Source organism: Olea europaea, chromosome 20 (genome assembly GCF_002742605.1).
Source record: "Olea europaea var. sylvestris chromosome 20, O_europaea_v1, whole genome shotgun sequence".
Classification (NCBI taxonomy): domain Eukaryota; kingdom Viridiplantae; phylum Streptophyta; class Magnoliopsida; order Lamiales; family Oleaceae; genus Olea; species Olea europaea.
The window spans coordinates 13806000-13833092 of NC_036256.1; the positions used below are offsets into that span (position 1 = coordinate 13806000).

A 27093-nucleotide genomic window follows, 5' to 3' on the forward strand; every position below is an offset into this window, starting at 1 on the left:
CATTTAGACCATTAAAACATAGGATACAATATAAATTATGAGTTTTTAATTATGTGTTAAAAAGATAATTAAAATAGAAAACTAAAAAAAATTAAAATTACCTTTAATTCTGATATTTAAAACTTATAAGTTTAGGTTACAATATTCATGACAATAACTCATCTATGATTTTCAATAAGTTTTCTTCTTCCTTCAGAATTTTATAATCATCTCATACTAAGAAAATGACTAACAACCTAAGCATCATCAAGTGTTTCTTTTTCAAAATAATAAAGTAAAACCTAAAAAGTCCACAACTAATATTTTAGGGCAATAAAGTCGAATATGCTAAGAGACACTATTAACTCTTCTTATAACTACAAGTACTCATACATTATACTTATGACCAAAGTAAAAATATATGCCAATTTTGACATTTTGAGTACATGTGTGCAGGGGATCACACCTTGGTATATTTCTTCATTGGGAATTCTTAAGAGCGAGTTAAATTTACCCATTTGCATCTTACACCATCATATATAATCACCAATATATCACTCCTTTTTTTCTGGTTACTAATATTCATTCTGCAACAATTATTTGTAAAGTCTATTAATAAAAAGGAGATGAAATCAAAAAAATAAAATAAATAAATAAATCCAACATATCGTATACTATATTATAACCTCAATTATTTAAGAGTCGTTTAAGTCATTTTATACAATTGGTTAAAACATTTTATTCTATTTAAATTATAAAATTTCTCTTTGAAACATTTACTCTTATCTTTATTGCCAATAGGTTAAAATTAAACAAATAAATTTGAAATGAATAACAATTGTGTTCTAGCATAATTTGTTGAATAAGTTTCTATTCGAACATATATGAACGTAGGTAATTTCAAAATATCACTAGCAAGCTTATATCATGATCAATTATTCACCTAGTCATTGAAAAAAACAACTGCAAAATTCATGTATATGCACAAGTATTAATCACTATAAAAATCATGTAATCTAATCTTCAACTTAAGCTTGATAGCTTGGAAAATATTTTTCCCTTCAGTGGTCATCAAGTAAGCAAATAGAAATTAACATCATAATAGTATAAGATGTATATTTCACACTTTTTCAATCATTTTTTAATGCAGTAACATATCTTAATAACAATATATATGAGTTGCAAATATAAATTGAATAATATAATTGTCAAATTTTTTCTCAATTAAATACTCATAATTGTTACCTTATACTAAATGGTTTATACTCCCAACGCCTAAGCATCAAATTAAAGAGTGCAACTTTTCAACAAAGTCACATCAAAAATTGAAATGCACACTGGTTATGTTCTTTTACAAATATAAAAGAAAAATGGATTATTTCATGAGTCATGTTAAAACTAGTACATGAAGGGTGAGTATGGATATTGTCCAATTCTACAAATATATGCAAAGAGGTATAGAACTTGAGAGTTATGAAAGTCATCAATGAACCATCTTAATGAGTAAACTCAATCACTTCTCTAAATTAAGGCATATAAGTTAGCAGGTTCACTGCTTCAATGAAAATAAATTTTTATAACCCATTTTGACTAGCTTTTCTTTTTCTTTTAACAAGGAAACCTCTCTTCGAGAAGTCACCAGGACATTCATAGGAAGTGCAGTTGATTAAAATTTACCATGAGCAGCATAGTGCGTATGTAGTTTTTATCAATTAGAAGTCCTAGGCTGGAGACCAATTTAAATAATTCTAAATCAATTATTGAAAATACTTAAGTGTCTAAAAATGCTTGCCATGTTTTCTTAATGGTTTATGCTAATGGCAGCAAATTGGACCATACAACTTAAATACAAAATTAGAATGAAAGTATAATGTTGGTGATTTTAGTTATAATCATGTAACTAAATCACTAAAGAAAATGCAAAATCAGCAAAAATAATTTTTCATTTCAATCCAATACTATTTTACAGGCCACTCTTTGCAAAAATATAGTCTTCCATTAAATTTTACTAGAATACAAATAAATTAGCCCTTATTTGAACCTCATTCTTGCCAACAAATGCATTTTTTAATAGTGTGTTGATGAAAAATATGTGATTAAAAAATAAAGAAAAGTTTTGAATTTGAGTGTAATATTATTTTAATGAAAAATTATATTTGAAATGGATCAAATCACTTTTGAAAAATTTATTTTGATGAAAATAATGAGGCTCAAACAAGAGCTCAATTTAGCATCAAATCATGGTAAATAACTTTACCACTTGAAGATTATAGATAAAAGGATCACCTTAGTACAAAATAATTGCTAAGATGTTCAAATCAAAAACTGCCCACTTACAGCTTCAGAAATCATATTAAACAATCCATGAGAAATGGTCATTTACACACAAATCATTCAAGATGACTTTAGATTATTGGAAAAATGGGTAATTTATGTGTAGATAAATTATCAAATAATAAATATAAATAACATAATTTTTTAATTGCATAAATTTAACAATATTATAGCAATATAAACATTATAATTCAATTATAAAAAGAGGCTCTCGAAGGGACCACCAACCGCCCGAATCACTGCTCATTTGAGCTACTGATGCCGGAATCGATCTTTTTCTGGATCTAAACCTTTAGAAATGCAAACTTTAGAGAGTTACGTAAAGGACGTTATCCTAAAATTGTGTTGCATCCTCTTTGTGCGAGTCTTTTGGCACTACACTACTCCAAAATAAAATTCATGTTGCTCATAGTTGGTTATCCTTCTGTGAACACGATCATAGGGAGATAAGTGGATGAATATTTATAAAGTTGCCAAATGTATATGGACATAAAATGCATATGAGGTACTTTCAAGTGATTTTAAGATATATTTAACGATGAAATCTAATCACCTTTTATTGGTAAAATTTCAACCCACATACATATCATTAAAATACAAGTTATAATATGTATTATGGTGTTTTAATTCTATGTTAAAATTGAAAATTAAAAGGTATTAATTTGAAAAGTTGAAACTTTTATACTTAAATTACAGCAGTTAGTAGTTTGTGAGGAGCGGACTTCTGAAGTTTTCAATCTCTAGCTCCTCCATTACTAAAATGTCGACCAAAATTGGAAGAAAAGTTGAAAAAAGAATTATTTGCACAAATCAGCTCATTTAGCTCCGATTTGGTCCTCATTATTTGAAACTTTAATGGTAGGAATAGTAACTTTTTCAAATAATGTACAATTCAAAAGAAGAAGAAAATTTGGAATTATATAATATTATTTTATTAAAAATGTGCAATTAATAAGAATAGATAAAAATGAATTATAATTTTAATTGGAGCCAAACATGGAGGGCTTAGAAAAGAAAGAGAGCAAATTCAAGATTCTGATAAATCCACAAAAAATAAAATAAAAAAATCAAATCAAATTTTCAATTACAAATTTTACACGCTTTTATCAAAATTACTAAAAGTTTGAATTTAATCTAAGATCAAATGGGGGGTAAATAAAAGTAACCATTTTTACAAAACTTCTAGAGAACTGATAATTTTCAACTCAGGGCCAACCAGCTATCCTAAATGACAGCCTCCACACATAATCAAACACGAGATTTTTCAGATAAGTTATTATATATACACATGACATGCCCTTCACTTATATTTTCAAAAATCTTGTACTTTAAATCCTCGATCCACACAGTAAACTGCCTTTTTATATACATTAATCTTGAGTTGAGTACTGATTAAACCTTGTTTAAGAACTTTAAAAATGGCTTTGACTCAACAAAAGAAGTGAATTAATTTACGGCGACACACCGTACCCTAGCCTTCATCGCAAAACGAGGTTAATTAACCCACTGTTAGTTTAGAAATTAATTATAATCTACATATACTCATATTTGCTTTTATGTATAGATTATACGACACACGTAAAAAGTTTAAACATCAATATAAAGAGATCACATTATATACTTAAATTTAATATTTAATATGCCGTATCACATTTATATCATATTCGTATTTTCATTAAAATTTCATCACTTCATGTATAGATAAAAAGTGACTTAAATATTTTTAAACATAAGTTTTATTCTTTGAAACTTAAGTTGTAAAAAATTATTTAACACATTTCTTCATATACCATTAAATTATTTTTCATCAAAGGCATTATATATAGAGTTTTTATAAGTATGGCGATGAAAAGACAAGGTTTGAGGATTCTATATGTTATGATACTATAAACTACTAACCTTAAGGCCATATTTTGAGCTCAATTATTTGAAAAAATATATATTTTTAAACAATATTTTGACATTATTTAAATCACATATTTTTCAATAAAATAATATTACAGGCAAATTCAAAATTTTTCCTTATTTTTAACCACACATTTTCCATCAACACATTATTCAAAAATTCATTCTTATGAAAAGAATGGAGCACAAAAAAGGACTAAATTTTAAATTATAAAAAAAAGAAGCAAATTTATTTATGTAATTAAACTTTATGTTATAATATCTGTATTATTATATTTAGATATGTTTATACCTGGTATTAATTATTAAGGTCATGTTTGAACCACATTTTTTTAAAAAAAATACATTTTTTAACTGTGATTTGATATCATTTCAACAACATATTTTTTAATAAAATAATATTACAAATTTAAAACTTTTTTATTTTTTATTTTTTTATCATATATTTTTCATAAATACTATTCAAAAATGTATTTTCATTGCAGTAACGTGCTTCAAAGGAAAAAGAAAAACCTAAAACCCTATATTGGATGAATAAAGCTCACAAATGTCAATAAACAGCCTTTGATGCTATGCTAGCTTCAAGTTCCAACGCTTCTTAGGCTACCAGAACCCTTCGTTAGGCAAAAGCCGGATTCTATGTAATAGGCATAAAAAGCTAGAGATATAAAAAATGAAAACTCGTAACCAAATGAAGACAACTTTATCAAAGAATAATTTTAATATTTATTTATTCAAATAATTTATCTGTTTGTATATTTGTTTTGAAGATGACTCTTGCAGCCAATCTTCTATTCCATCCACGACTTATTTAATTTGCATTATCAAAAAAAAAAAAAAAAAGTACAAAATGGATTTGCTTAGCGAAACAAAACCGAATTATGTAGTGTGAAGGCACATTTACACCAAGATTATCTTGTATGTGTCTCAACTCTGAAACTAGTTTAGCCACCACCTTAGGGCACTTGCTGGAGCCGAATCAGCCAGTTTCGTGACTTCACTAATTTTCTCCGTTGCAGAGAGCTAACCTTCGCCATTTAGGTGCCCTTGAAGAACGGTCTTGGACCTTGGAAAATACTTTATAGAACAGTGTAAACTAGAAACATCCTGTGGTTCTATTATCTTTACATGGAGGGGCATGTTACAAGTTACTTTTTCACATTTTACTGATAAGGGAATTTCACGTTAGTCATGAAAGAGTTAAAAAGCTCGTCGACATTAAATTAAATAAAATTAAGTAGTACAAAAGTGGTCATTGAATACTAGAAACATCGACAAAATTTACATGGGATTTATAATTTGCCGATGAAGTTAGAAATCTAGGATTTTTAAAAAGAATCACGCTTTTATTGCACCCAAAACTTTTTAAGGCATACAACATTACTATAACATACGAAACAGACTCTTCGAGTAGTAATTGAACCCCTTAATGCCCTTGATACAAACTCATAATCATCAGAAATTTCCTTAGATGTTCAACACTTCCCTTAAATGAGTAGGTTGAATACTAAAAGATTGAAAAATAGACAAATGAAGTACCAACTATATTGAAGTAACTAGTAAAAGGGAGCTCCCTTCAGTCCAAGCACAGAGAAGAATAGGATGAAATTTATCTCCTGCATCATTCACACATTCACAGTAGTAAAAAGCCATCTCCCTTCTACTGCATTTGAATGAATGAGTCAGCAGATAATTCGATCCCTTCACCTATCCATGAGTGGACTGAAGGAAGCTCTTTTAAACTAGTATTCAAAGTGCAAGTCATTAAAGAATCGAAAAGCTAGAACTATCTAATCTTAATTTTTTGCTCCATTCAGATATGAACAAGTTAAAAAAACCTGCAGTAATAAAGTGCTTTCAATAGTAGATCTGTCAAGTCGAAGATCCTTTTGTCACGCTATGTTGCAGGATTGCTTCTCAAATAAACTATTGTTGAATTAACCTTTTGTGAGGTCAACTAATTTTTAAGCCACAATATCAACTGAAATTCTGCATTACCCTGAGGCAAGAGCATACTGTAAAACTAAATATTTTTGGTTCATGCAAAAAAATACAGAAATTGGGTCATCCCTATTAAAAGCTTCCGGGTGGAGAAGGCAAAAAATTTTATTAGTTCTGCTGAGGCACTCCTCGATAATAACAACATAATAAACCCTAAAGCGACTAATATATATGTTCACCCTCAAATTATATTTAAATCATAATTAAAAAAATCTAAACTAGCAAGGAATTGAGTTTTTCAAGATGGAAAAATGTCAGCATCAGCATGAATACTAACCCTAACCCTGGAAAAGATACCCACAACAATAGGAACAAAACCACTTGCCTGGGAGATCTTAAATTACCAAATAACAAGGCAAAAGCATCGGTAATTGTTAAAGAATATAATCCCGCATTAGTTAAATATAAAAACAATAAACAATATATTAGGGTTTGGATTACTCTCGTTGAACCCAAGTTAAAATACCGTATCAAAGACCACAATGTTCAAATGTGGGATGAATAGGTCTAAAGCTTAAACTAATTACCAGCAAAACATATAAGTTGGTTGACCTTTTAAGATGGAACCAAGTATCAGTAGTGACTACTTTTGAGTTCTGACTTTCTCTTGCAATATATATTTGGTTGATTTATAAGCATTTAAACTTTCGCCTATTACCAGCTGATTTTAAAAGTGAGTTCTGTATAATGTAGTTTTCATAATTGTGTTTGTAAACTTACATCTAGGCCTTTTTACAAGTGACAGGGATCACAGGGAGCAAAACCATTTTCCTTAGACATGCATATCCATTTCATATTAATTATATGTCGCCTGCATTGCCATTGGATAAAAAAATATCCGAACCCTGTAGGCTCCTTTAGAATTAAAAGCGATGACATGTAATGAAATCTAACACAAAATAAGGAACCATAAAAAATATAATCACATACCAATTATAAGAAAAGAGGAAAAATACTCAACTTACTGATGTTAAACGGTGTAACAGATCAATGCCAGTAACTTCCTTTCGTCTAAAACACAAAAAAGGGGAAAATGAAATCTCGACAAAGAAGAGTTCAAGAAAATGAGAGAGAGAGAGAGCGTGAATGAAGTATAATGGGAAATTCATCCCTCCCCAACAGCCACAAAACAGTCATAGAGAGAAGAAAGTAATAGAAAGTGAAAAAGAGAAAAGCAGAAAGCAGAAAAAAGCTGTATTTGGGGAGAGGTTGATGGGTCATTGTCTTCATGGGAGTCAGAGAAAGAGAGCGATATAAAGATCTCTACAAAATCTGGAAAAAGAGGGAGAAATGGGGTTTAGGGGATTTCTCAGGTGATCTTGTAATTGCAATTGGATATATATTTATACACAGATGAATAAAGCCCTCTCTGAGAGAGAGAGAGGCAGAACTTAGTGTATGTGGGGACTGGGGTCGAGGAAAAAAACATCTGTGGTTTTCTTTGACCGTAGCCCTTAAAATTTGCCTGTCTACCACTGTGTTTACGTACTTGTATACAAGTATTTATATAAACTACTGGAGAAGCCAGATTAGGGTTAAAGAATTACCTTGAATTGTATCTCGCATGATGGGGATGGATCAGCAACCAAAGACCCTAGGTTAATCTGGTCGGCTGATAAAACCAAAAACACGAGGCATGACTCGGATGGGCAGACCTCCAAGCCGACTTTTCTTTTTCTATATATATATTTTTTAATTTTTAGCTAATTTTGTGAAAAAATTTAAAATAAAAATGAAAACAAGTTCATTTTGATTGATAAGTCTTAGGACTTGGAGTTGTGCCTAAACAATAAGCAATTAGGAAGAGTATTTCAATCATTTATACATCCAAGAGCATCCATGTCAAGTTAATGTGAGACTTTTATTTATGTATCTCTCTATAAATTCACTCTAAAATGAAAAATCACATCATCATTCACTCATCAACACGATCCCTCTTTAGTTATGAACTTTTCTATATATCCCAATTGCAGCTAGTTAAGAAGATCACACACTTAATCAAAATCTGCATCATATCTATCGTACTATATATGCCCCCATCACCTTAGAGATTCCACCACTTCGAAAATTCACTATGGCGGAATAAGTCGTTACATGTCACGGATTAACAAGGGCCCCATCTTCATTTGAACATTTGTTAATTAAATCCATCCCATGAAAAAAAGTATAGTTCAATCTTGGGGTGTAAGTCGCTACATATCATGACTAACTAGGGTCCCATCTTCATTCAAACCTTCCGAGAGATTTATTGGGTATTCAAAGAATAACTTTGATACAATTGTTGGGACTTTGATTTATTATTATTATTATTATTATTATTATTATTATTATTATTATTATTATTATTATTATTATTATTATTATTATTATTATTATTATTATTATTATTATTATTATTATTATTATTATTATTATTATTATTATTATTATTAATTAATTTATGAGGAGGGGTACAATTCCTTAATAAACTCAAGACCGTCATTTCACGAATAATGTGAACTTTTGTGTGTACATCGATATCTAATACATAACAATAGCATATCGATAAGAATTTAGTCCTAATTAATTTATTTCATAATGTTTTTTTTTTTTGTCAATTTCTTTGTTACCTCACACATATTTGACAACATATTAATTTAAATGCCTCTTTTGTTTCTTTTTGACCAACGTAGCCTCATAAGTAGTTACTTGTTTCAATTGAATTTCAATATTCTTCTTGATTGCTAATTTAATTACTTTATTAATGCGTAGTATTACTCGGTCGGTCCAATTATGCTTACTATACATGCTTAATATATATGTTTATAATGTCCAATTCACCTCTTTATTCAAAAATATTCTAAATTTTGGAGCTTTTTCAAGACTTTACGGAAAGCACTTTTTATAGCCTTTTGAGAGAAATTTCAAGATTTTTTTTTTTTTTCTCTCTGGTTGGCCCTGTTGAATTGGTCCTTAAATTTTTTTTTTTTTTTTTTTTTTTTTTTTGTTTTGAGAGAAATTTCAAGATTTTTTTTTTTTCTCTCTGGTTGGCCCTGTTGAATTGGTCCTTAAATTTTTTATTTTTTATTTTTTATTTTTTTTTGGGTTTTCTTTATATCAATTCCATTATTCCTAATGTTTTTGAGTTACTTGCACATATAATATCACTCTTGTTTTCTTGATTTAAGAATCTTGTGCCCAAAAGAGTAAGCTTCTACCTTATAAATTTTAACAAGTGATATATTATTTATACAGGCTCTTATTCAATGGAGAGTTTAACATGGACTTTTTCTAATTCATTATAAACAAATTTGAAGGCATGGACGATTTCTTATGGAGATGCCCGTTGTCCCAACACAAACGGGGAAAAAAATATTATTAGCGATCTCTACATTGATTTTAACAATTTCTTTCTAATTACAAGTCAAAAGACATTAGATCGACTTCTAATCGTCATTCTATAATGAGATTAATTTCTTTAAAACGAAAGTAAAAGATGATCTAGTGTCTATGAATTTTCATGGAAATCGTCTACTTTTGGCTTCCAATTTATTTTCCTACATATATTTTTATGTGTAATAAACCCAGCTTGAATTTATTATTTGACACTTTGGATAAGATTTCTTTTTCATTTACAAAAAGAAACTGGTATAACGTAGGCAGGCCATGTGCTTGTGTCTTTGTACTAAGTATACACAGTTGTCTGAAAACATATAAAACAATCGAACCTCAAACAACCACAAGCAATGGCCATGATATAGGATGCTTCATGTTGGTTTGTCTGGTAAAGACTAGGACATTAATAGAAGTTAAAACTATGCGTCCAAATTTGATTCCTCATATTCATAAATGATCTAATACTTTGAAGATAAAATTAAAATAAATAATTTATAAAAGATTCGCGGTGTAGTGCATAATAGAGAACATGATAAACAATGTTCATGGTTCGTGATTCAATGAAAATAATGCCGAATTGGATTGTAGAAGTTGAGAGGAACCTACTATTTACTTGCTTTAGCTCTTCATATATCATAGTTATGTAGAAAATATTCTCAGAAAGAGATGAAAGAAGATCTTATTCGATTCAATAAAATATATGGCAGTTAAAACAGCCGCTGGAATAAAGCTTGTTACTGGTGGTATTTTTAGCAATTTTATAGCAAATTTTGAGCAATGTTATGTGTACGTAACCGTATTACACTCCCCTCACATGGAGGGGAGTCCACACATATAAAATATGTGTGGGCCCCCTCCATGTAAGGAAGGTGTAAGGTTGTGTTTACAATATAGATGCCTTCTACACAACCCTAAAAAATCTTAGCTAGCAAGCTCTTGGTAAATAGGTCGACAGCCCACTATGGACCATATTTCTCATTAAGAGATGGTATTTTCACTCTTCATGTTTTTTCCTCTAGATGTGTGAGAAATTTCTTAAGCCAGATTGCTTCATTGGTTGTTTTACTAGCTCCCACATATTCACCCTCCATGGTCAAATCAGAAAACATGAGTGCTTGATACTCCTTTATATCGTAGCTCCGCCATGAAGTATATCATTGATCCCTTCCTAGAGTTGACACCCAACTGATAATTTGAGTCTGTATAGCCCACGAGATTTAGCTCGTAAAGCCTAGTACTTAGGATATAATTCTTCGTTCTCCATAGATACTCGGATATATACTTCACATCTGCTTAGTGTTCGAGTCTAGCTTTAGATTGTTACCGACTCACTATCCCAATGGCATAGCAAATATCCAGTCTAATGCACAACAAGACATATATGAGACTATCGATAGCCAAAGTTCAGAGTATCAGGTTCATGATACCTACCTCCTTAGGAGTTTTTAGGACATTGCTCATTCGAGAGGTGGATTCCATGTATAAAGAGGCTAGTTCTCGTTCTTGGAATCTGTTCATTCATTTCGCTAGTGTACAAATTGTGACAAATAATATATCGTGACAAAATTTGACAACATGGGATGGTAGACATGTTATATCGTTGCTTGAACCTAAGAAAAGAGTTCCAACTTTTGTTATAACGACGCCAGTCAACCGTCACTATTAAGCTGAAGTTTATAGTCTAAGCCACATTGTTCACTCCGAGAATGCAAATGCTCTAGCCAAACAAGGAGACTACTCTAACCAGATTGAAGAGCTCAGGTCCAATATTTCAAAGAAGCTAGCGCAGGTGAAAGCCTTACGCTTACTAAATGGTGCCTTGCCTGGGGGCTCAGGTGCGACGAGTTCGACCTAGTGCAGGCATGCCCAACAAGCCAAGGACGCGGCAGCAGCCAGGAATTTATCTTGCACCCATCAGGATTTTAAGAGAATTTATGACTGAAGAGGTTAGTGAATCTCAACTAGTGAGTGATCATTTCAAAATCGTTATACCAATAGTTTATGTGGGTTGTGGCAAGACGGGGTGCCATATTAGTCGACTAAGCAACAGCAATCCCTTGAGGCCTTCGAGACAGCCTGAAGCTATAATATATATGCCAAGCAAACAGCATGTAGTTGCAGAGGATTCATAAGAACATTCAGTTGACAATGTAACGTTCGATAGGAAAACAATCCTAGACAAGGATAGGCGATGTTACATCTCCCATACTCATGATAGAAAAACAAAAGTTGAACCCCTTCCCCTTGTACAGGATTGTTTGTATGCCAGAACATCAAGTGGCAACACTGTGCTATTGGATAAGAAACAGATTTAAACAAATCAATGCAATGTTTTCACCTAGCATTCTATTAAACTGCTTGGCAAACCTCTTTGTACATGTAAGCATGATTCAAAAAATAGTGTCAGGTGGCAACACTGTATTGAATGTTGGATAAAAATACGGATTTAAACAAATCAATGCAATGCTGCCACCTGACATTCTATCAAACTGCCTGACAAACCCTATGTACGTGTCACATAATTCGAAAAACAATACTAAACAATGATAGGCAATATGAAATCTCACGTACCCATTCCACTATTTTACCTTGTTTCGTGCTCACTTGACGGTTGGAGTAGATGGACATAGTAACCAAGTTCTCTTTTTGTTTTTTCAAAAACGTCTACTTTTACCGATCAAGAAAATCAACGAGAATTTTGAGTCTATTTAGAGGTCCATACTCGATTTTGCTGACATTTTGAGTTTCTTTCTTGATGTTAGCAGATAATACAATTACATATAGAAAGTTCGACAAAAAAATCTTTTATTTGGTGATATTAGAATGTAATTGAAGACCCAATCATTGTGTCTTATTGGCCCAGGCAATTACAATCTTTTGCTGTTTGTTAGTTGATTAAAATATCTGATATCTTCTTGTCAAGCTGCTTCAATCTTTGCATTAATACATTCACAGTCAAAGCAACGTCTGAAAGTTCAATTAACCTTCAAAGTTCAAGAGATTATATCCTGGCCAGGTCCTACTGAACTTCAACAGCCCACATCATGGCTAGCGAAAAACACTAGCAAGCTCTACGAAGTTCCTATCATGTTAAAAATACCCATAAACAAACACCAATTATAAGAAAAGAGGAAAAATACTCAACTTACTGATGTTAAACGGTGTAACAGATCAATGCCAGTAACTTCCTTTCGTCTAAAACACAAAAAAGGGGAAAATGAAATCTCGACAAAGAAGAGTTCAAGAAAATGAGAGAGAGAGAGAGCGTGAATGAAGTATAATGGGAAATTCATCCCTCCCCAACAGCCACAAAACAGTCATAGAGAGAAGAAAGTAATAGAAAGTGAAAAAGAGAAAAGCAGAAAGCAGAAAAAAGCTGTATTTGGGGAGAGGTTGATGGGTCATTGTCTTCATGGGAGTCAGAGAAAGAGAGCGATATAAAGATCTCTACAAAATCTGGAAAAAGAGGGAGAAATGGGGTTTAGGGGATTTCTCAGGTGATCTTGTAATTGCAATTGGATATATATTTATACACAGATGAATAAAGCCCTCTCTGAGAGAGAGAGAGGCAGAACTTAGTGTATGTGGGGACTGGGGTCGAGGAAAAAAACATCTGTGGTTTTCTTTGACCGTAGCCCTTAAAATTTGCCTGTCTACCACTGGGTGTACGTACTTGTCTACAAGTATTTATATAAACTACTGGAGAAGCCAGATTAGGGTTAAAGAATTACCTTGAATTGTATCTCGCATGATGGGGATGGATCAGCAACCAAAGACCCTAGGTTAATCTGGTCGGCTGATAAAACCAAAAACACGAGGCATGACTCGGATGGGCAGACCTCCAAGCCGACTTTTCTTTTTCTATATATATATTTTTTAATTTTTAGCTAATTTTGTGAAAAAATTTAAAATAAAAATGAAAACAAGTTCATTTTGATTGATAAGTCTTAGGACTTGGAGTTGTGCCTAAACAATAAGCAATTAGGAAGAGTATTTCAATCATTTATACATCCAAGAGCATCCATGTCAAGTTAATGTGAGACTTTTATTTATGTATCTCTCTATAAATTCACTCTAAAATGAAAAATCACATCATCATTCACTCATCAACACGATCCCTCTTTAGTTATGAACTTTTCTATATATCCCAATTGCAGCTAGTTAAGAAGATCACACACTTAATCAAAATCTGCATCATATCTATCGTACTATATATGCCCCCATCACCTTAGAGATTCCACCACTTCGAAAATTCACTATGGCGGAATAAGTCGTTACATGTCACGGATTAACAAGGGCCCCATCTTCATTTGAACATTTGTTAATTAAATCCATCCCATGAAAAAAAGTATAGTTCAATCTTGGGGTGTAAGTCGCTACATATCATGACTAACTAGGGTCCCATCTTCATTCAAACCTTCCGAGAGATTTATTGGGTATTCAAAGAATAACTTTGATACAATTGTTGGGACTTTGATTTATTATTATTATTATTATTATTATTATTATTATTATTATTATTATTATTATTATTATTATTATTATTATTATTATTATAGCTTAATTTATGAGGAGGGGTACAATTCCTTAATAAACTCAAGACCGTCATTTCACGAATAATGTGAACTTTTGTGTGTACATCGATATCTAATACATAACAATAGCATATCGATAAGAATTTAGTCCTAATTAATTTATTTCATAATGTTTTTTTTTTTTGTCAATTTCTTTGTTACCTCACACATATTTGACAACATATTAATTTAAATGCCTCTTTTGTTTCTTTTTGACCAACGTAGCCTCATAAGTAGTTACTTGTTTCAATTGAATTTCAATATTCTTCTTGATTGCTAATTTAATTACTTTATTAATGCGTAGTATTACTCGGTCGGTCCAATTATGCTTACTATACATGCTTAATATATATGTTTATATTGTCCAATTCACCTCTTTATTCAAAAATATTCTAAATTTTGGAGCTTTTTCAAGACTTTACGGAAAGCACTTTTTATAGCCTTTTGAGAGAAATTTCAAGATTTTTTTTTTTTTTCTCTCTGGTTGGCCCTGTTGAATTGGTCCTTAAATTTTTTATTTTTTATTTTTTATTTTTTTTTGGGTTTTCTTTATATCAATTCCATTATTCCTAATGTTTTTGAGTTACTTGCACATATAATATCACTCTTGTTTTCTTGATTTAAGAATCTTGTGCCCAAAAGAGTAAGCTTCTACCTTATAAATTTTGACAAGTGATATATTATTTATACAGGCTCTTATTCAATGGAGAGTTTAACATGGACTTTTTCTAATTCATTATAAACAAATTTGAAGGCATAGACGATTTCTTATGGAGATGCCCGTTGTCCCAACACAAAAAGGGAAAAAAATATTATTAGCGATCTCTACATTGATTTTAACAATTTCTTTCTAATTACAAGTCAAAAGACATTAGATCGACTTCTAATCGTCATTCTATAACGAGATTAATTTCTTTAAAACGAAAGTAAAAGATGATCTAGTGTCTATGAATTTTCATGGAAATCGTCTACTTTTGGCTTCCAATTTATTTTCCTACATATATTTTTATGTGTAATAAACCCAGCTTGAATTTATTATTTGACACTTTGGATAAGATTTCTTTTTCATTTACAAAAAGAAACTGGTATAACGTAGGCAGGCCATGTGCTTGTGTCTTTGTACTAAGTATACACAGTTGTCTGAAAACATATAAAACAATCGAACCTCAAACAACCACCAGCAATGGCCATGATATAGGATGCTTCATGTTGGTTTGTCTGGCAAAGACTAGGACATTAATAGAAGTTAAAACTATACGTCCAAATTTGATTCCTTATATTCATAAATGATCTAATGCTTTGAAGATAAAATTAAAATAAATAATTTATAAAAGATTCGAGGTGTAGTGCACAATAGAGAACATGATAAACAATGTTCATGGTTAGTGATTCAATGAAAATAATGCCGAATTGGATTGTAGAAGTTGAGAGGAACCTACTATTTACTTGCTTTAGCTCTTCATACATCATAGTTATGTAGAAAATATTCTCAGAAAGAGATGAAAGAAGATCTTATTCGGTTCAATAAAATATATGGCAGTTAAAACAGCTGCTGGAATAAGGCTTGTTACTGGTAGTATTTTTAGCAATTTTATAGCAAATTTTGGGCAATGCTACGTGTACATAACCATATTACACTCCCCTCACATAGAGGGGAGTCCACACATATAAAATATGTGTGAGCCCCCTCCATGTAAGGAAGGTGTAAGGTTGTGTTTACAATATAGATGCCTTCTACATGACCCTAAAAAATCTTAGCTAGCAAGCTCTTGGTAAATAGGTCGACAGCCCACTATGGACCATATCTCTCATTAAGAGATGGTATTTTCACTCTTCATGTTTTTTCCTCTAGATGTATGAGAAATTTCTTAAGCCAGATTGCTTCATTGGTTGTTTTACTAGCTCCCACATATTCACCCTCCATGGTCAAATCAGAAAACATGAGTGCTTGATACTCCTTTATATCGTAGCTCCGCCATGAAGTATATCATTGATCCCAACGTTTACTTCCTAGAGTCGACACCCAACTGAAAATTTGAGTCTGTATAGCCCACGAGATTTAGCTCGTAAAGCCTAGTACTTAGGATATAATTCTTCGTGTAGATACTCGGATATATACTTCACAGCTACTTAGTGTTCTGGTCTAGCTTTAGATTGTTACCGACTGACTATCTCAATGGCATAGCAAATATCCAGTCTAATGCACAACAAGACATATATGAGACTATCGATAGCCAAAGTTCAGAGTATCAGGTTCATGATCCCTACCTGCTTAGGAGTTTTTAGGACATTGCTCATTCGAGAGGTGGATTCCATGTATAAAGAGCTAGTTCTCGTTCTTGGAATCTGTTCATTCATTTCACTAGTGTACAAATTGTGACAAATAATATATCGTGACAAAATTTGACAACATGGGATGGTAGACATGTTATATCGTTGCTTGAACCTAAGAAAAGAGCTCCAACTTTTGTTACAACGACGCCAGTCAACCGTCACTATTAAGCTGAAGTTTCTAGTCTAAGCCACATTGTTCACTCCGAGAATGCAAATGCTCTAGCCAAACAATGAGACTACTCTAACCAGATTGAAGAGCTCAGGTCCAATATTTCAAAGAAGCTAGCGCAGGTGAAAGCCTTACGCTTACTAAATGGTGCCTTGCCTGGGGCTCAGGTGCGACGAGTTCGACCTAGTGCAGGCATGCCCAACAAGCCAAGGACGCGGCAGCAGCCAAGAATTTATCTTGCACCCATCAGGATTTTAAGAGAATTTATGACTGAAGAGGTTAGTGAATCTCAACTAGTGAGTGATCATTTCAAAATCGTTATACCAATAGTTTATGTGGGTTGTGGCAAGACGGGGTGCCATATTAGTCGACTAAGCAACAGCAATCCCTTGAGGCCTTCGAGACAGCCTGAAGCTATAATATATATGCCAAGCAAACAGCATGTAGTTGCAGAGGATTCATAAGAACATTCAGTTGACAATGTAACGTTCGATAGGAAAACAATCCTAGACAAGGATAGGCGATGTTACATCTCCCATACTCATGATAGAAAAACAAAAGTTGAACCCCTTCCCCTTGTACAGGATTGTTTGTATGCCAGAACATCAAGTGGCAACACTGTGCTATTGGATAAGAAACAGATTTAAACAAATCAATGCAATGTTTTCACCTAGCATTCTATTAAACTGCTTGGCAAACCTCTTTGTACATGTAAGCATGATTCAAAAAATAGTGTCAGGTGGCAACACTGTATTGAATGTTGGATAAAAATACGGATTTAAACAAATCAATGCAATGCTGCCACCTGACATTCTATCAAACTGCCTGACAAACCCTATGTACGTGTCACATAGCAGCCTGAAGCTATAATATATATGCCAAGCCAACCGCATATAGTTGCAGAGGATTCATAAGAACATTCAGTTGACAATGTAACGTTCGATAGGAAAACAATCCTAGACAAGGATAGGCGATGTTACATCTCCCATACTCATGATAGAAAAACAAAAGTTGAACCCCTTCCCCTTGTACAGGATTGTTTGTATGCCAGAACATCAAGTGGCAACACTGTGCTATTGGATAAGAAACAGATTTAAACAAATCAATGCAATGTTTTCACCTAGCATTCTATTAAACTGCTTGGCAAACCTCTTTGTACATGTAAGCATGATTCAAAAAATAGTGTCAGGTGGCAACACTGTATTGAATGTTGGATAAAAATACGGATTTAAACAAATCAATGCAATGCTGCCACCTGACATTCTATCAAACTGCCTGACAAACCCTATGTACGTGTCACATAATTCGAAAAACAATACTAAACAATGATAGGCAATATGAAATCTCACGTACCCATTCCACTATTTTACCTTGTTTCTTGCTCACTTGACGGTTGGAGTAGATGGACATAGTAACCAAGTTCTCTTTTTGTTTTTTCAAAAACGTCTACTTTTACCGATCAAGAAAATCAACGAGAATTTTGAGTCTATTTAGAGGTCCATACTCGATTTTGCTGACATTTTGAGTTTCTTTCTTGATGTTAGCAGATAATACAATTACATATAGAAAGTTCGACAAAAAAATCTTTTATTTGGTGATATTAGAATGTAATTGAAGACCCAATCATTGTGTCTTATTGGCCCAGGCAATTACAATCTTTTGCTGTTTGTTAGTTGATTAAAATATCTGATATCTTCTTGTCAAGCTGCTTCAATCTTTGCATTAATACATTCACAGTCAAAGCAACGTCTGAAAGTTCAATTAACCTTCAAAGTTCAAGAGATTATATCTTGGCCAGGTCCTACTGAACTTCAACAGCCCACATCATGGCTAGCGAAAAACACTAGCAAGCTCTACGAAGTTCCTATCATGTTAAAAATACCCATAAACAAACAGTTCAAACTAAGTACAAAAAATAAAAACCTTGACATAGGAAATAAAAATTGACCAAGCCAAAATTCTATCAAAATCTGGAAACAAACTTTCAAGACATTTTTAATAGTCAAGCTCCTACACTTCAGCCAAAAACATGATAAAATGTTTAAAAATCAGGCAGTCAAGTCACAGAACAGCGGAACCCAATAACAAGATGTGCTAGAATGGAGCCTATCACCACATATCTCAGAAATCCTAGGCAGATTCAGCCTGAGATAAAAATGCTTTTCCTGGTTGACGCAGAGCCAGTGGCCCGTGACATCCCAAAAGCTGCAAAATCAAATAGAAATTCTCATATAAAGTCGAACTGCAGAAGAATAGCAAGCCCAGCCTCCAATAAGTTAGATAATAGAGGGGCAAACGTAAAGATAAACTTGAAAAGATGGGAAACCGCTGCAAATATTTTAATTAATCTTTGAGGTAACGACTGACCTTAGCATTCACACCATCAGACATAATACGATTCTCAGATTTCCACTTCAGGTAATCAGTGCGGCTGTATTTAGTGAACCCCCTGAAATTCAAGATGGAGATCAGTACTTTTAACATATGCACACGTCTCAATTTATCCAAATACGATACATAAAGAAGTCAATAGGGAAGCAGCATACCATTTCCTGCTTACAATAATCTTTTGACGGCCAGGGAATTTGAACTTTGCGCGTCGCAATGCTTCCTGGGCATTGTGGCTGTTGCTATCTTTGCAGCGAACGGACAGAAGAACCTGGCCAATAGCAACACGAGCACAAACACCTTGAGGCTTGCCAAAAGCACCCCTCATGCCAGTTTGGAGCCTATCAGCTCCGGCACAAGACAACATCTTGTTAATTCGCAAGACGTGAAAAGGGTGTACCCTCACCCTCAGGTGGAAAGCATCCTTTCCTGCAAACTTGGTCATGTACTTATTGCAGGCAATACGAGCAGCTTCAAGTGCTTCACTGGACACATTTTCTTTTTCCCAACTCACCAAGTGCACACAAAAGGGGAATTCATCAACTCCCTTCTTCTTCATCCCAACATCATAGATCCTGATCTTGGGATCTGGTACACCACGACAGAACCGTGATTTTGGGTATGGCTTATTCTTGATTTGGCGATAGCACCTGGCAGGTCCTGCGCATTAGAATTCAACCCATCAAAACAAGGTACTGTGCTTTCTACTGCCTAAGATTATTAAAAAAGAATGGTATTTTCATTTCCCATTGTGTATGATTTACAATCCACTGCAGTAATGCTACACGAATTAAATACAATCCACTACAGTAATGCTACACGGATGGAAAAACAGAATAGTCTCATAAAACAATAATACAATGAAATGTAAACAATTACATCAAGGACAAGCAGCCCTATCAAAGATTAATGAGAAACAACATATCACCTGCCAAAGCCAACGAAAGTTTCATACAAAACACAAAATCACTCAACTACAACAAATTGATACAGAATCAACTTTTTCAACCTCGCCAATAAGTTTCCCCTCTCATCATAACCATAACCCATGAAAGTACAACCTGCACAAGCCCAATCTACACATCACACTGGTAATTAGAGGGCTTACTCTTTCCAGTCAACCAGTATACAACCTACTTAGCACCCAAAAAAAGGTTACAAATTCAAATATCCACATTTCTAAAGAAAAAAAAAATCCCATAACTCATCATAATTGAAAATACTATCTCATTCACCAACACAGCACAAAGAGTAAGAATTATATACCCTAATACCATAAATGCATCACCAAAGCCTAATATCCCTACAAATAAACCTAAAAAGGGCTTTCAAATATCAATAAAAACAATGGATCCAACATAACAACCGTAATAAAAAGGTCAGCAACACACAAACTTTCCAAAATCTCTTTGATTCAAACTATCAAACATATAACGCACAAAATATTTCCTACATCATCATAGAGAATCATTTCATCAAAAATCAAAATGTAATTCAACAATATATATCTATAAATCTAGCTATACGTTTACATATACATGCATATTCGTCTAAGAATCTATATGGCGGTGAAGGGCTTACTTCTCCCCATGGCAAATTCTCCGGATTACTGATACGCAGCCTAAAAAAAAGAAATGGAGAACGATTCCAAGATTTGGAGAAATTTTGTTTATATAGTTAGGGTTGGATTGGGGGATATTGGGCTTATGTTTCCCGATGATTTTTCTGGGCTAAAGTATTATAGTCCTAATGGATTTTAAATTACTATACAAACAAATTGACACAAATAGCACTAAAATTTCAAGTATAGATGTATAATTCTTTTTTGAATAGTTCAGACGAGCTACGTTTACAAATGATCACTGAAGTTTAAGTGAAATTTTAAATTGTCCATCATAGTACCTTTTGACCCATTTAACAACTAAAGCTTGATTATACTAATGATCACTCCTTCAATGAAATCCACTCCATATTAGATTTAATTTGTTAAACTTCAACAACGACTAATGATTGTTGTGTACAATGTACATGTTGTGTAGAAGTGTATATTTTAACCGGAATTGAACCTCCTAAACCAAAACCGAATAAAAAATGGAGGTCTCGAAACAAATTAAAATTAGAAATCAAAATTCAAAATCGATAATGGTTTGAATGGTCATTAGTTCTCAAATCAAAACCCAGGCTTTAGATGGGAATTTGAAATTTTTTATAAATTTTTATTTTTAATAAATTATTCACATGAGCCATTGACTCGATGGGATGCAAAGGAAACGATGAGAATGTTGACTGTTATTTTGTTTTCTATAGAACTGAATTTATGTTGTTTTTAACACACCCGTATAAGAATTGACATTTCATGTTTAGCTCCGGCCCAAATAATTTCATTTACAAAATATTAGAAATGTAAGGGATAGTTTTATTGTTGAAATACCAGGATTGACCCACCCTATGCCCAAATTTAGATGGGAATTTGTAATTTTTTATAAATTTTTATTTTTAATAAATTATTCACATGAGCCATTGACTCGATGGGATGCAAAGGAAACGATGAGAATGTTGACTGTTATTTTGTTTTCTATAGAAATGAATTTATGTTGTTTTTAACACACCCGTATAAGAATTGACATTTCATGTTTAGCTCCAGCCCAAATAATTTCATTTACAAAATATTAGAAATGTAAGGGATAGTTTTATTGTTGAAATACCAGGATTGACCCACCCTATGCCCAGAACCTAATGTTGTGACTTTAAATTCATCAAAACAAAATGTGATTTCAAGAGCAAAAAAGCTCGCATTTAGCCAAACTTTGGCAATATCCACTCTAGATCCAATGTCAACCATTCAACCTTGAACATCAATTTATGATAGCTGTGCTCATATCGTGAAATTACAGATAATCAAAATAAAACACGATTTTTAGGAGAAAGAATCACATTCAACCAAGATTTGAAGTCGCTTCCTTTAACCATAAAATTGATCGCTTTAACTATTGTTAGTCTACGTGAAGCTCTAACGACAAATTCATCAAAACAAAATGTGATTTCAAGAGCAAAAAAGCTCGCATTTAGCCAAACTTTGGCAATATCCACTCTAGATCCAATGTCAACCATTCAACCTTGAACATCAATTTATGATAGCTGTGTTCATATCGTAAAATTACAGATAATCAAAATAAAAAACGATTTTTAGGAGAAAGAATCACATTCAACCAAGATTTGAAGTCGCTTCCTTTAACCATAAAATTGATCGCTTTAACTATTGTTAGTCTACGTGAAGCTCTAACGACTACTACGTTGAATATGATGACTCAACTAAGCAAAGTGACCAAATATGTAACATTATTTAACTTTCGAATCTAAATAGATCAAAAAAATACTTAAATTTTGTGAACTTCTGTAATTGTTGTTGAACTTATTTTATAATGCTAAATTTTAGTTTTCCATCAAATTCCTTTAACCTTTTCCTCTTTTCGATTTAGTCCAAGTGATATTTAGTCGAGTCTAATTGAGAGTTGTTAAAGACAATAAAAAATAATTTGACATATACATATTATTTTGAATAAAATAAAAATCAATTCCAAGAGATTGGATTCTCTAGGTCAAAAATATTTCTTACTTCAAGCCCTTCTCCCAAGACTTGTCGTTTATATTAAAAAAAAAAAAAAAAAAAAGGAAAAAGAGTATCAAAAAAATACTTAAATTTTGTGAACTTCTGTAATTGTTGTTGAACTTATTTTATAATGCTAAATTTTAGTTTTCCATCAAATTCCTTTAACTTTTTCCTCTTTTCGATTTAGTCCAAGTGATATTTAGTCGAGTCTAATTGAGAGTTGTTAAAGACAATAAAAAATAATTTGACATATACATATTATTTTGAATAAAATAAAAATCAATTCCAAGAGATTGGATCCTCTAGGTCAAAAATATTTCTTACTTCAAGCCCTTCTCCCAAGACTTGTCGTTTATATTAAAAAAAAAAAAAAAAAGAAAAGGCAAGATCACTGCCAGATATATCTTGCGAAACATAAGAAGTTTTCAGTGTAGAGGACGAAGATGTTGGAGTGAACATCTTTTCAGGACCAGATACTACGGATTCTGACATCATGGTATCGGATTCTGGCATCATTAACCATATGCTTTCGAGTTCTCTAACCACTTCGACCATTGAGGGTCGGGTGTCTGTATCATCGTGGCAACAGTTAAGAGCCAGCTTCATGAATTTCATTGCACATTCAGAAGGATAAGATCCCATCCGATCATCGATAATAGAGAATATCATTCCAGAAGAATATGCAATGTTGACCTGATAAAGATAGACAACAATTAAGTAAAGTTTAACTGTCCAGTAATTCGATTTTTTTGAGTGAAAGTTCGGTACAACAGCATATAGTCAAGAACGGAGTGGTAAAATAGAACCACTTTGCATCAGCAATTAGCTGGCATAAAATATAGCATCACAAAATTTCGTGCACATTGCTTTCTATTTTACACGAGCATTTTGGCTAAGTTTTGAGTAAAAATGAAGTTAATGGTAAGTAACTTCTTGCCTCCAAACAAGTTTGGATAACTTGTTTCATACTTTAAGGTTACTTCTTCTAGAAGTAACTCTTACCTAAACAAGTGAATCGCTTATTTTCAACTTTCAAGCAAAGAAAATTTATTTTATTTATATATTTTAAAGTAAACTACGAAATATGCACCAGAAACAATGACAAAGCAGCGAGATAGTACCTCCCTAACAATGTTTTTGCCATGGTAAATCGGGTGCATCGCAGTCAAGAGCTCCAGAAATACAACTCCAAGGCTATAGACATCACTTTTGTCTGTTAACTTATGAGTTAGGAAGTACTCTGGATCAAGGTATCCCTGCAGAAATCTCACATCAGTATTTTTGCATAGCTCATAAGATTAATTGAATTAGAATTGTTCCGGTTTGACCGTTAAATCAGTCCTGCTGGAAAAATTAATTGAAAAACACATTTGAGCTTGGTCGTGCAATCATACTTACAGGGGTCCCCTTAACTACCGTAGATACATGAGCAGGTACCAATCCTTCAAGCTCGGGAACTGGAGCAAGTCGGGATAGTCCAAAATCAGCAACTTTGGCGGTAAATCGAGGGTCCAATAATATGTTGCTTGCCTTGATATCACGATGATATATTGGAGGATTGGCTTCCATATGTAGGTAAAGTATACCTTTGGCTGAACCCAATGCAATTCTTAATCTCATAGCAAAAGTCAAAGGCACTTTTGAGTTACCTGTAATATCTCAAATATTAACACAATTGTGCCCATTACACAAAATAAAAATTATATAAATTCTAAATGTTTTTATTGTTTGATATAGTGAGAATTAGGAAAGCTCATTACCTCATGCAATAGTGTCCAATATACAAGGATAGTGAACATGCCCGCAAAATATTTATATTATTTTGTTAGTTTTAGCTTTGATTGGAACACAAGGAGGATGCAATGACGACAAACTTAGGACATGTTTTAAGTACAATCGGTATATGACAATTTAAGTTCAAAGGAGGATAAAGTCAGGGAAAGGAAGGAAATATGACAAGAAAAAAGAACAACAAGGCTTGAGATTCCCCGATACTTTATTTTTGTGGGTCTGAATATCTCTGACTCTGTTTGGCCACCTAAAAATGTCTTTGTTCCAACAATTACAGATCACCACAATGATGTTTAATTTAAGTTCTACAATTCTTTTCCTGCTTATTTCTTGATAGTTTCTGTCATTCTACTTTTATCAAAAATGTGGTTTCAACAATGTCCATAAGTGTCATTCTACTTTCCGCCCAAAAGGCTTGATGCCGGTTAGGATTCTTTCAAAAATATCCAGCCAAATAGTAGTAAGCAGTATGCTTCCATAAAGCCCAAATTATTGAAACATATAGATTATCAATTTAAAAAAGAACGAGTTCAAATTTACCGGATAGGTGGTCTCTCAAGTTACCATTAGACATGAACTCATATATCAACATCTGCATTATGAAAAAAACACGGTAAACAAGTGACTTTTGACTTAGCAGTGTATAGCAACAAGTTATCGTAAAACAAAACAATTTGAAGGGAGAAAAATAGTTGCTTTGCAGGAAGATAAAATGATTTAAAATGGCTAGGTTTAAGCCTTTCCAGCACTTCTTGTCATTGGTCTGGTGTCCTGAAATGATATCAGAACGAGAGACAAGCTTATATAAAAAGCTTTTGAAATGAACAGTAACCATGTAACTGCTGTAATCTTGTCTCATGCTCTTCCTACAATAAACATCATATTTTCTTGTCATATTGGTGCACAATAGGGAAAGCGATAAATATTTCGTTCATGTAGCAACTCCTATACTTTCAATGTTCTTTGTCAGCATAACAAACATAACTGTGAAAATTATGGTTTCAAGCTTTAAAACCTGTATCATATGGTCATTACTTGTCCATTTTTATAATGGTTTCAGCTTTTTTCGTCAGTTATTTATCCAGGCTTATATCATATGAAGCTGGATATCAGAAGAAAAGCTTTTAAATGATGTTGAGAAATGTTGAATTCCCTATCATGTACGGAGATGAGGAACGTTCTTCAAAAGTCCACCAACTAAAATCCAGATAGGCCCTATTAGTAAGCAAGCATATATCTCATGGATTGAAGATGCAATCAAATTATGTTGAAACGTTTCAAACCTATTAGAGTATGCAGATGGGCAAAGTTCTTCCAAAGACCACCAATCAAAACTAAGGATGGCAAAATACCCTGCATTGCCACGCCCCAATAGGTAATCGGGATGGGACGGATAATATGGTACCCACCCCATATCATTTTATTTTACTTTAATTTATTTTTTTAATTTAGTTAAGTGTTGAATTTAAGAATTAATGGAGAAAAGCAGCTGTTATTTGCTCCTTCACATTTTAAATAAAGATTCAAATTAAGAATGAAATCAATCTTTTCCAACAAATGAATTCACAGAAACTCATGCAAAAACTAGGTAAGTTAAATGGGTAAACTCATCCCAAATTTAGAAGAAATTAGGCACCAAATCACTCATCGAATGTTATATTTAAGTACTGTACACGACAGAGTCAAACATTTAGAAATATGGAGACATACATTGATATCAAATTCAATGAAATCAAATCGTCTTGCATCAAGAAGACAATACCTTTCAGTAGCAGTCTACTTGCCATTGTCAGTACAGTCTAATATAGCAAACATGCATATATATTAAACATGAAAAACAAGAACAAAATTTCCAAAAAGCACAGTAGATCTAAACATCAGAGCCTATTCACCATTAGCATGTTTGAACAGCACAAATTACCTTCTTCAGGATCAGTTTTCTGGCTATTTGCACCAATAAGCAACAAAATCCAGCACAGACACCCAGTAAAAGTCAATCCAAGCTTGACAAAACTTGGCTGGGACCTTCCAGAAAAACCCATTTTTCAAAAATCACCAAACACCTTCAATGCTTAATTCACACCTGATATAATGATCAAGAAAAATAAAATTCAAAATTAACCCAACGCTAATAATTGGGAAAGCATAAAAAGTCAAGGATTGAACTAAACCAAACACCTTGAGATAGCTGAAAGAACTAAGAGAATTTCAAAACGCAAAAGTAAACGACTTATTATATTCTTTAACAAAAGGGTGATAACAACTCACGACGAAAGTAAACTAATAATAAACAAATATGAAGAAAAACATGTCTGCAATTACTGTCAGGAAAAAATAATGAATACAAGATAAATATGCTTATGGAATAATTACAGGAGACAGGAGTTTCTGCAGGTTTTTTGAATTTCTGGGTCGCCATTAAATTTCTGCGAGAGAAGAAATTTGGGTTGACCGAGTCGCCGTTGAAGGGTTAAGTAGATGAACTGACGGGTGAATATTGGTAAGACAATAATGCAAGTAGCGGCCATCTTTTTCAAAATCTGATGTTTGGACTGTAAAATATTGAATTCAATTACACATAAATCAGGTCATTAATGGCTTGCAGAATTTTTATTTTTGTTTATTCAATTTGA

The 27093-nt window shown here is 32.8% G+C and overlaps 2 protein-coding genes across 2 annotated transcripts; both read right to left on the reverse strand.

Moving 5' to 3' along the window:
- Positions 1–18523: 18523 nt before the first annotated feature.
- Positions 18524–20754, reverse strand: LOC111369714 (60S ribosomal protein L10-like). Its single transcript, XM_022991335.1, has 4 exons — positions 20641–20754; positions 19218–19719; positions 19039–19120; positions 18524–18876 (listed from the first exon to the last, which is right to left on the reverse strand). The coding sequence occupies exons 1-4, from the start codon at positions 20648–20650 to the stop codon at positions 18802–18804; spliced, it is 669 nt and encodes a 222-aa protein (XP_022847103.1). The 5' UTR covers positions 20651–20754; the 3' UTR covers positions 18524–18801.
- A 2272-nt stretch (positions 20755–23026) lies between these two features.
- LOC111369089 (probable LRR receptor-like serine/threonine-protein kinase At1g06840) lies at positions 23027–25901 on the reverse strand. The gene is made up of 4 exons (XM_022990573.1): positions 25001–25901; positions 24068–24318; positions 23791–23925; positions 23027–23362 (listed from the first exon to the last, which is right to left on the reverse strand). Exons 1-4 carry the CDS (start codon positions 25353–25355, stop codon positions 23027–23029), a joined length of 1077 nt encoding a protein of 358 aa, XP_022846341.1. The 5' UTR covers positions 25356–25901.
- Between the last annotated feature and the right edge of the window lie 1192 nt (positions 25902–27093).

What these genes read in the sequence shown, in the direction of transcription:
- LOC111369714 (XM_022991335.1), bottom strand. An exon ending in ATTATTGTAAGCAGGAAATG is followed by an intron (nt 19,121 to 19,217) that starts GTATGCTGCTTC and finishes CTTGAATTTCAG; the next exon opens with GGGGTTCACTAAATACAGCC. An exon ending in CTGATGGTGTGAATGCTAAG is followed by an intron (nt 18,877 to 19,038) that starts GTCAGTCGTTAC and finishes TTGATTTTGCAG; the next exon opens with CTTTTGGGATGTCACGGGCC.
- LOC111369089 (XM_022990573.1), bottom strand. Translation starts at nt 25,355, where the DNA reads ATGACAAGAAAATATGATGTTTATTGTAGGAAGAGCATGAGACAAGAT. An exon ending in CGGTAGTTAAGGGGACCCCT is followed by an intron (nt 23,926 to 24,067) that starts GTAAGTATGATT and finishes AGATTTCTGCAG; the next exon opens with GGATACCTTGATCCAGAGTA. An exon ending in GCAAAAACATTGTTAGGGAG is followed by an intron (nt 23,363 to 23,790) that starts GTACTATCTCGC and finishes TATCTTTATCAG; the next exon opens with GTCAACATTGCATATTCTTC.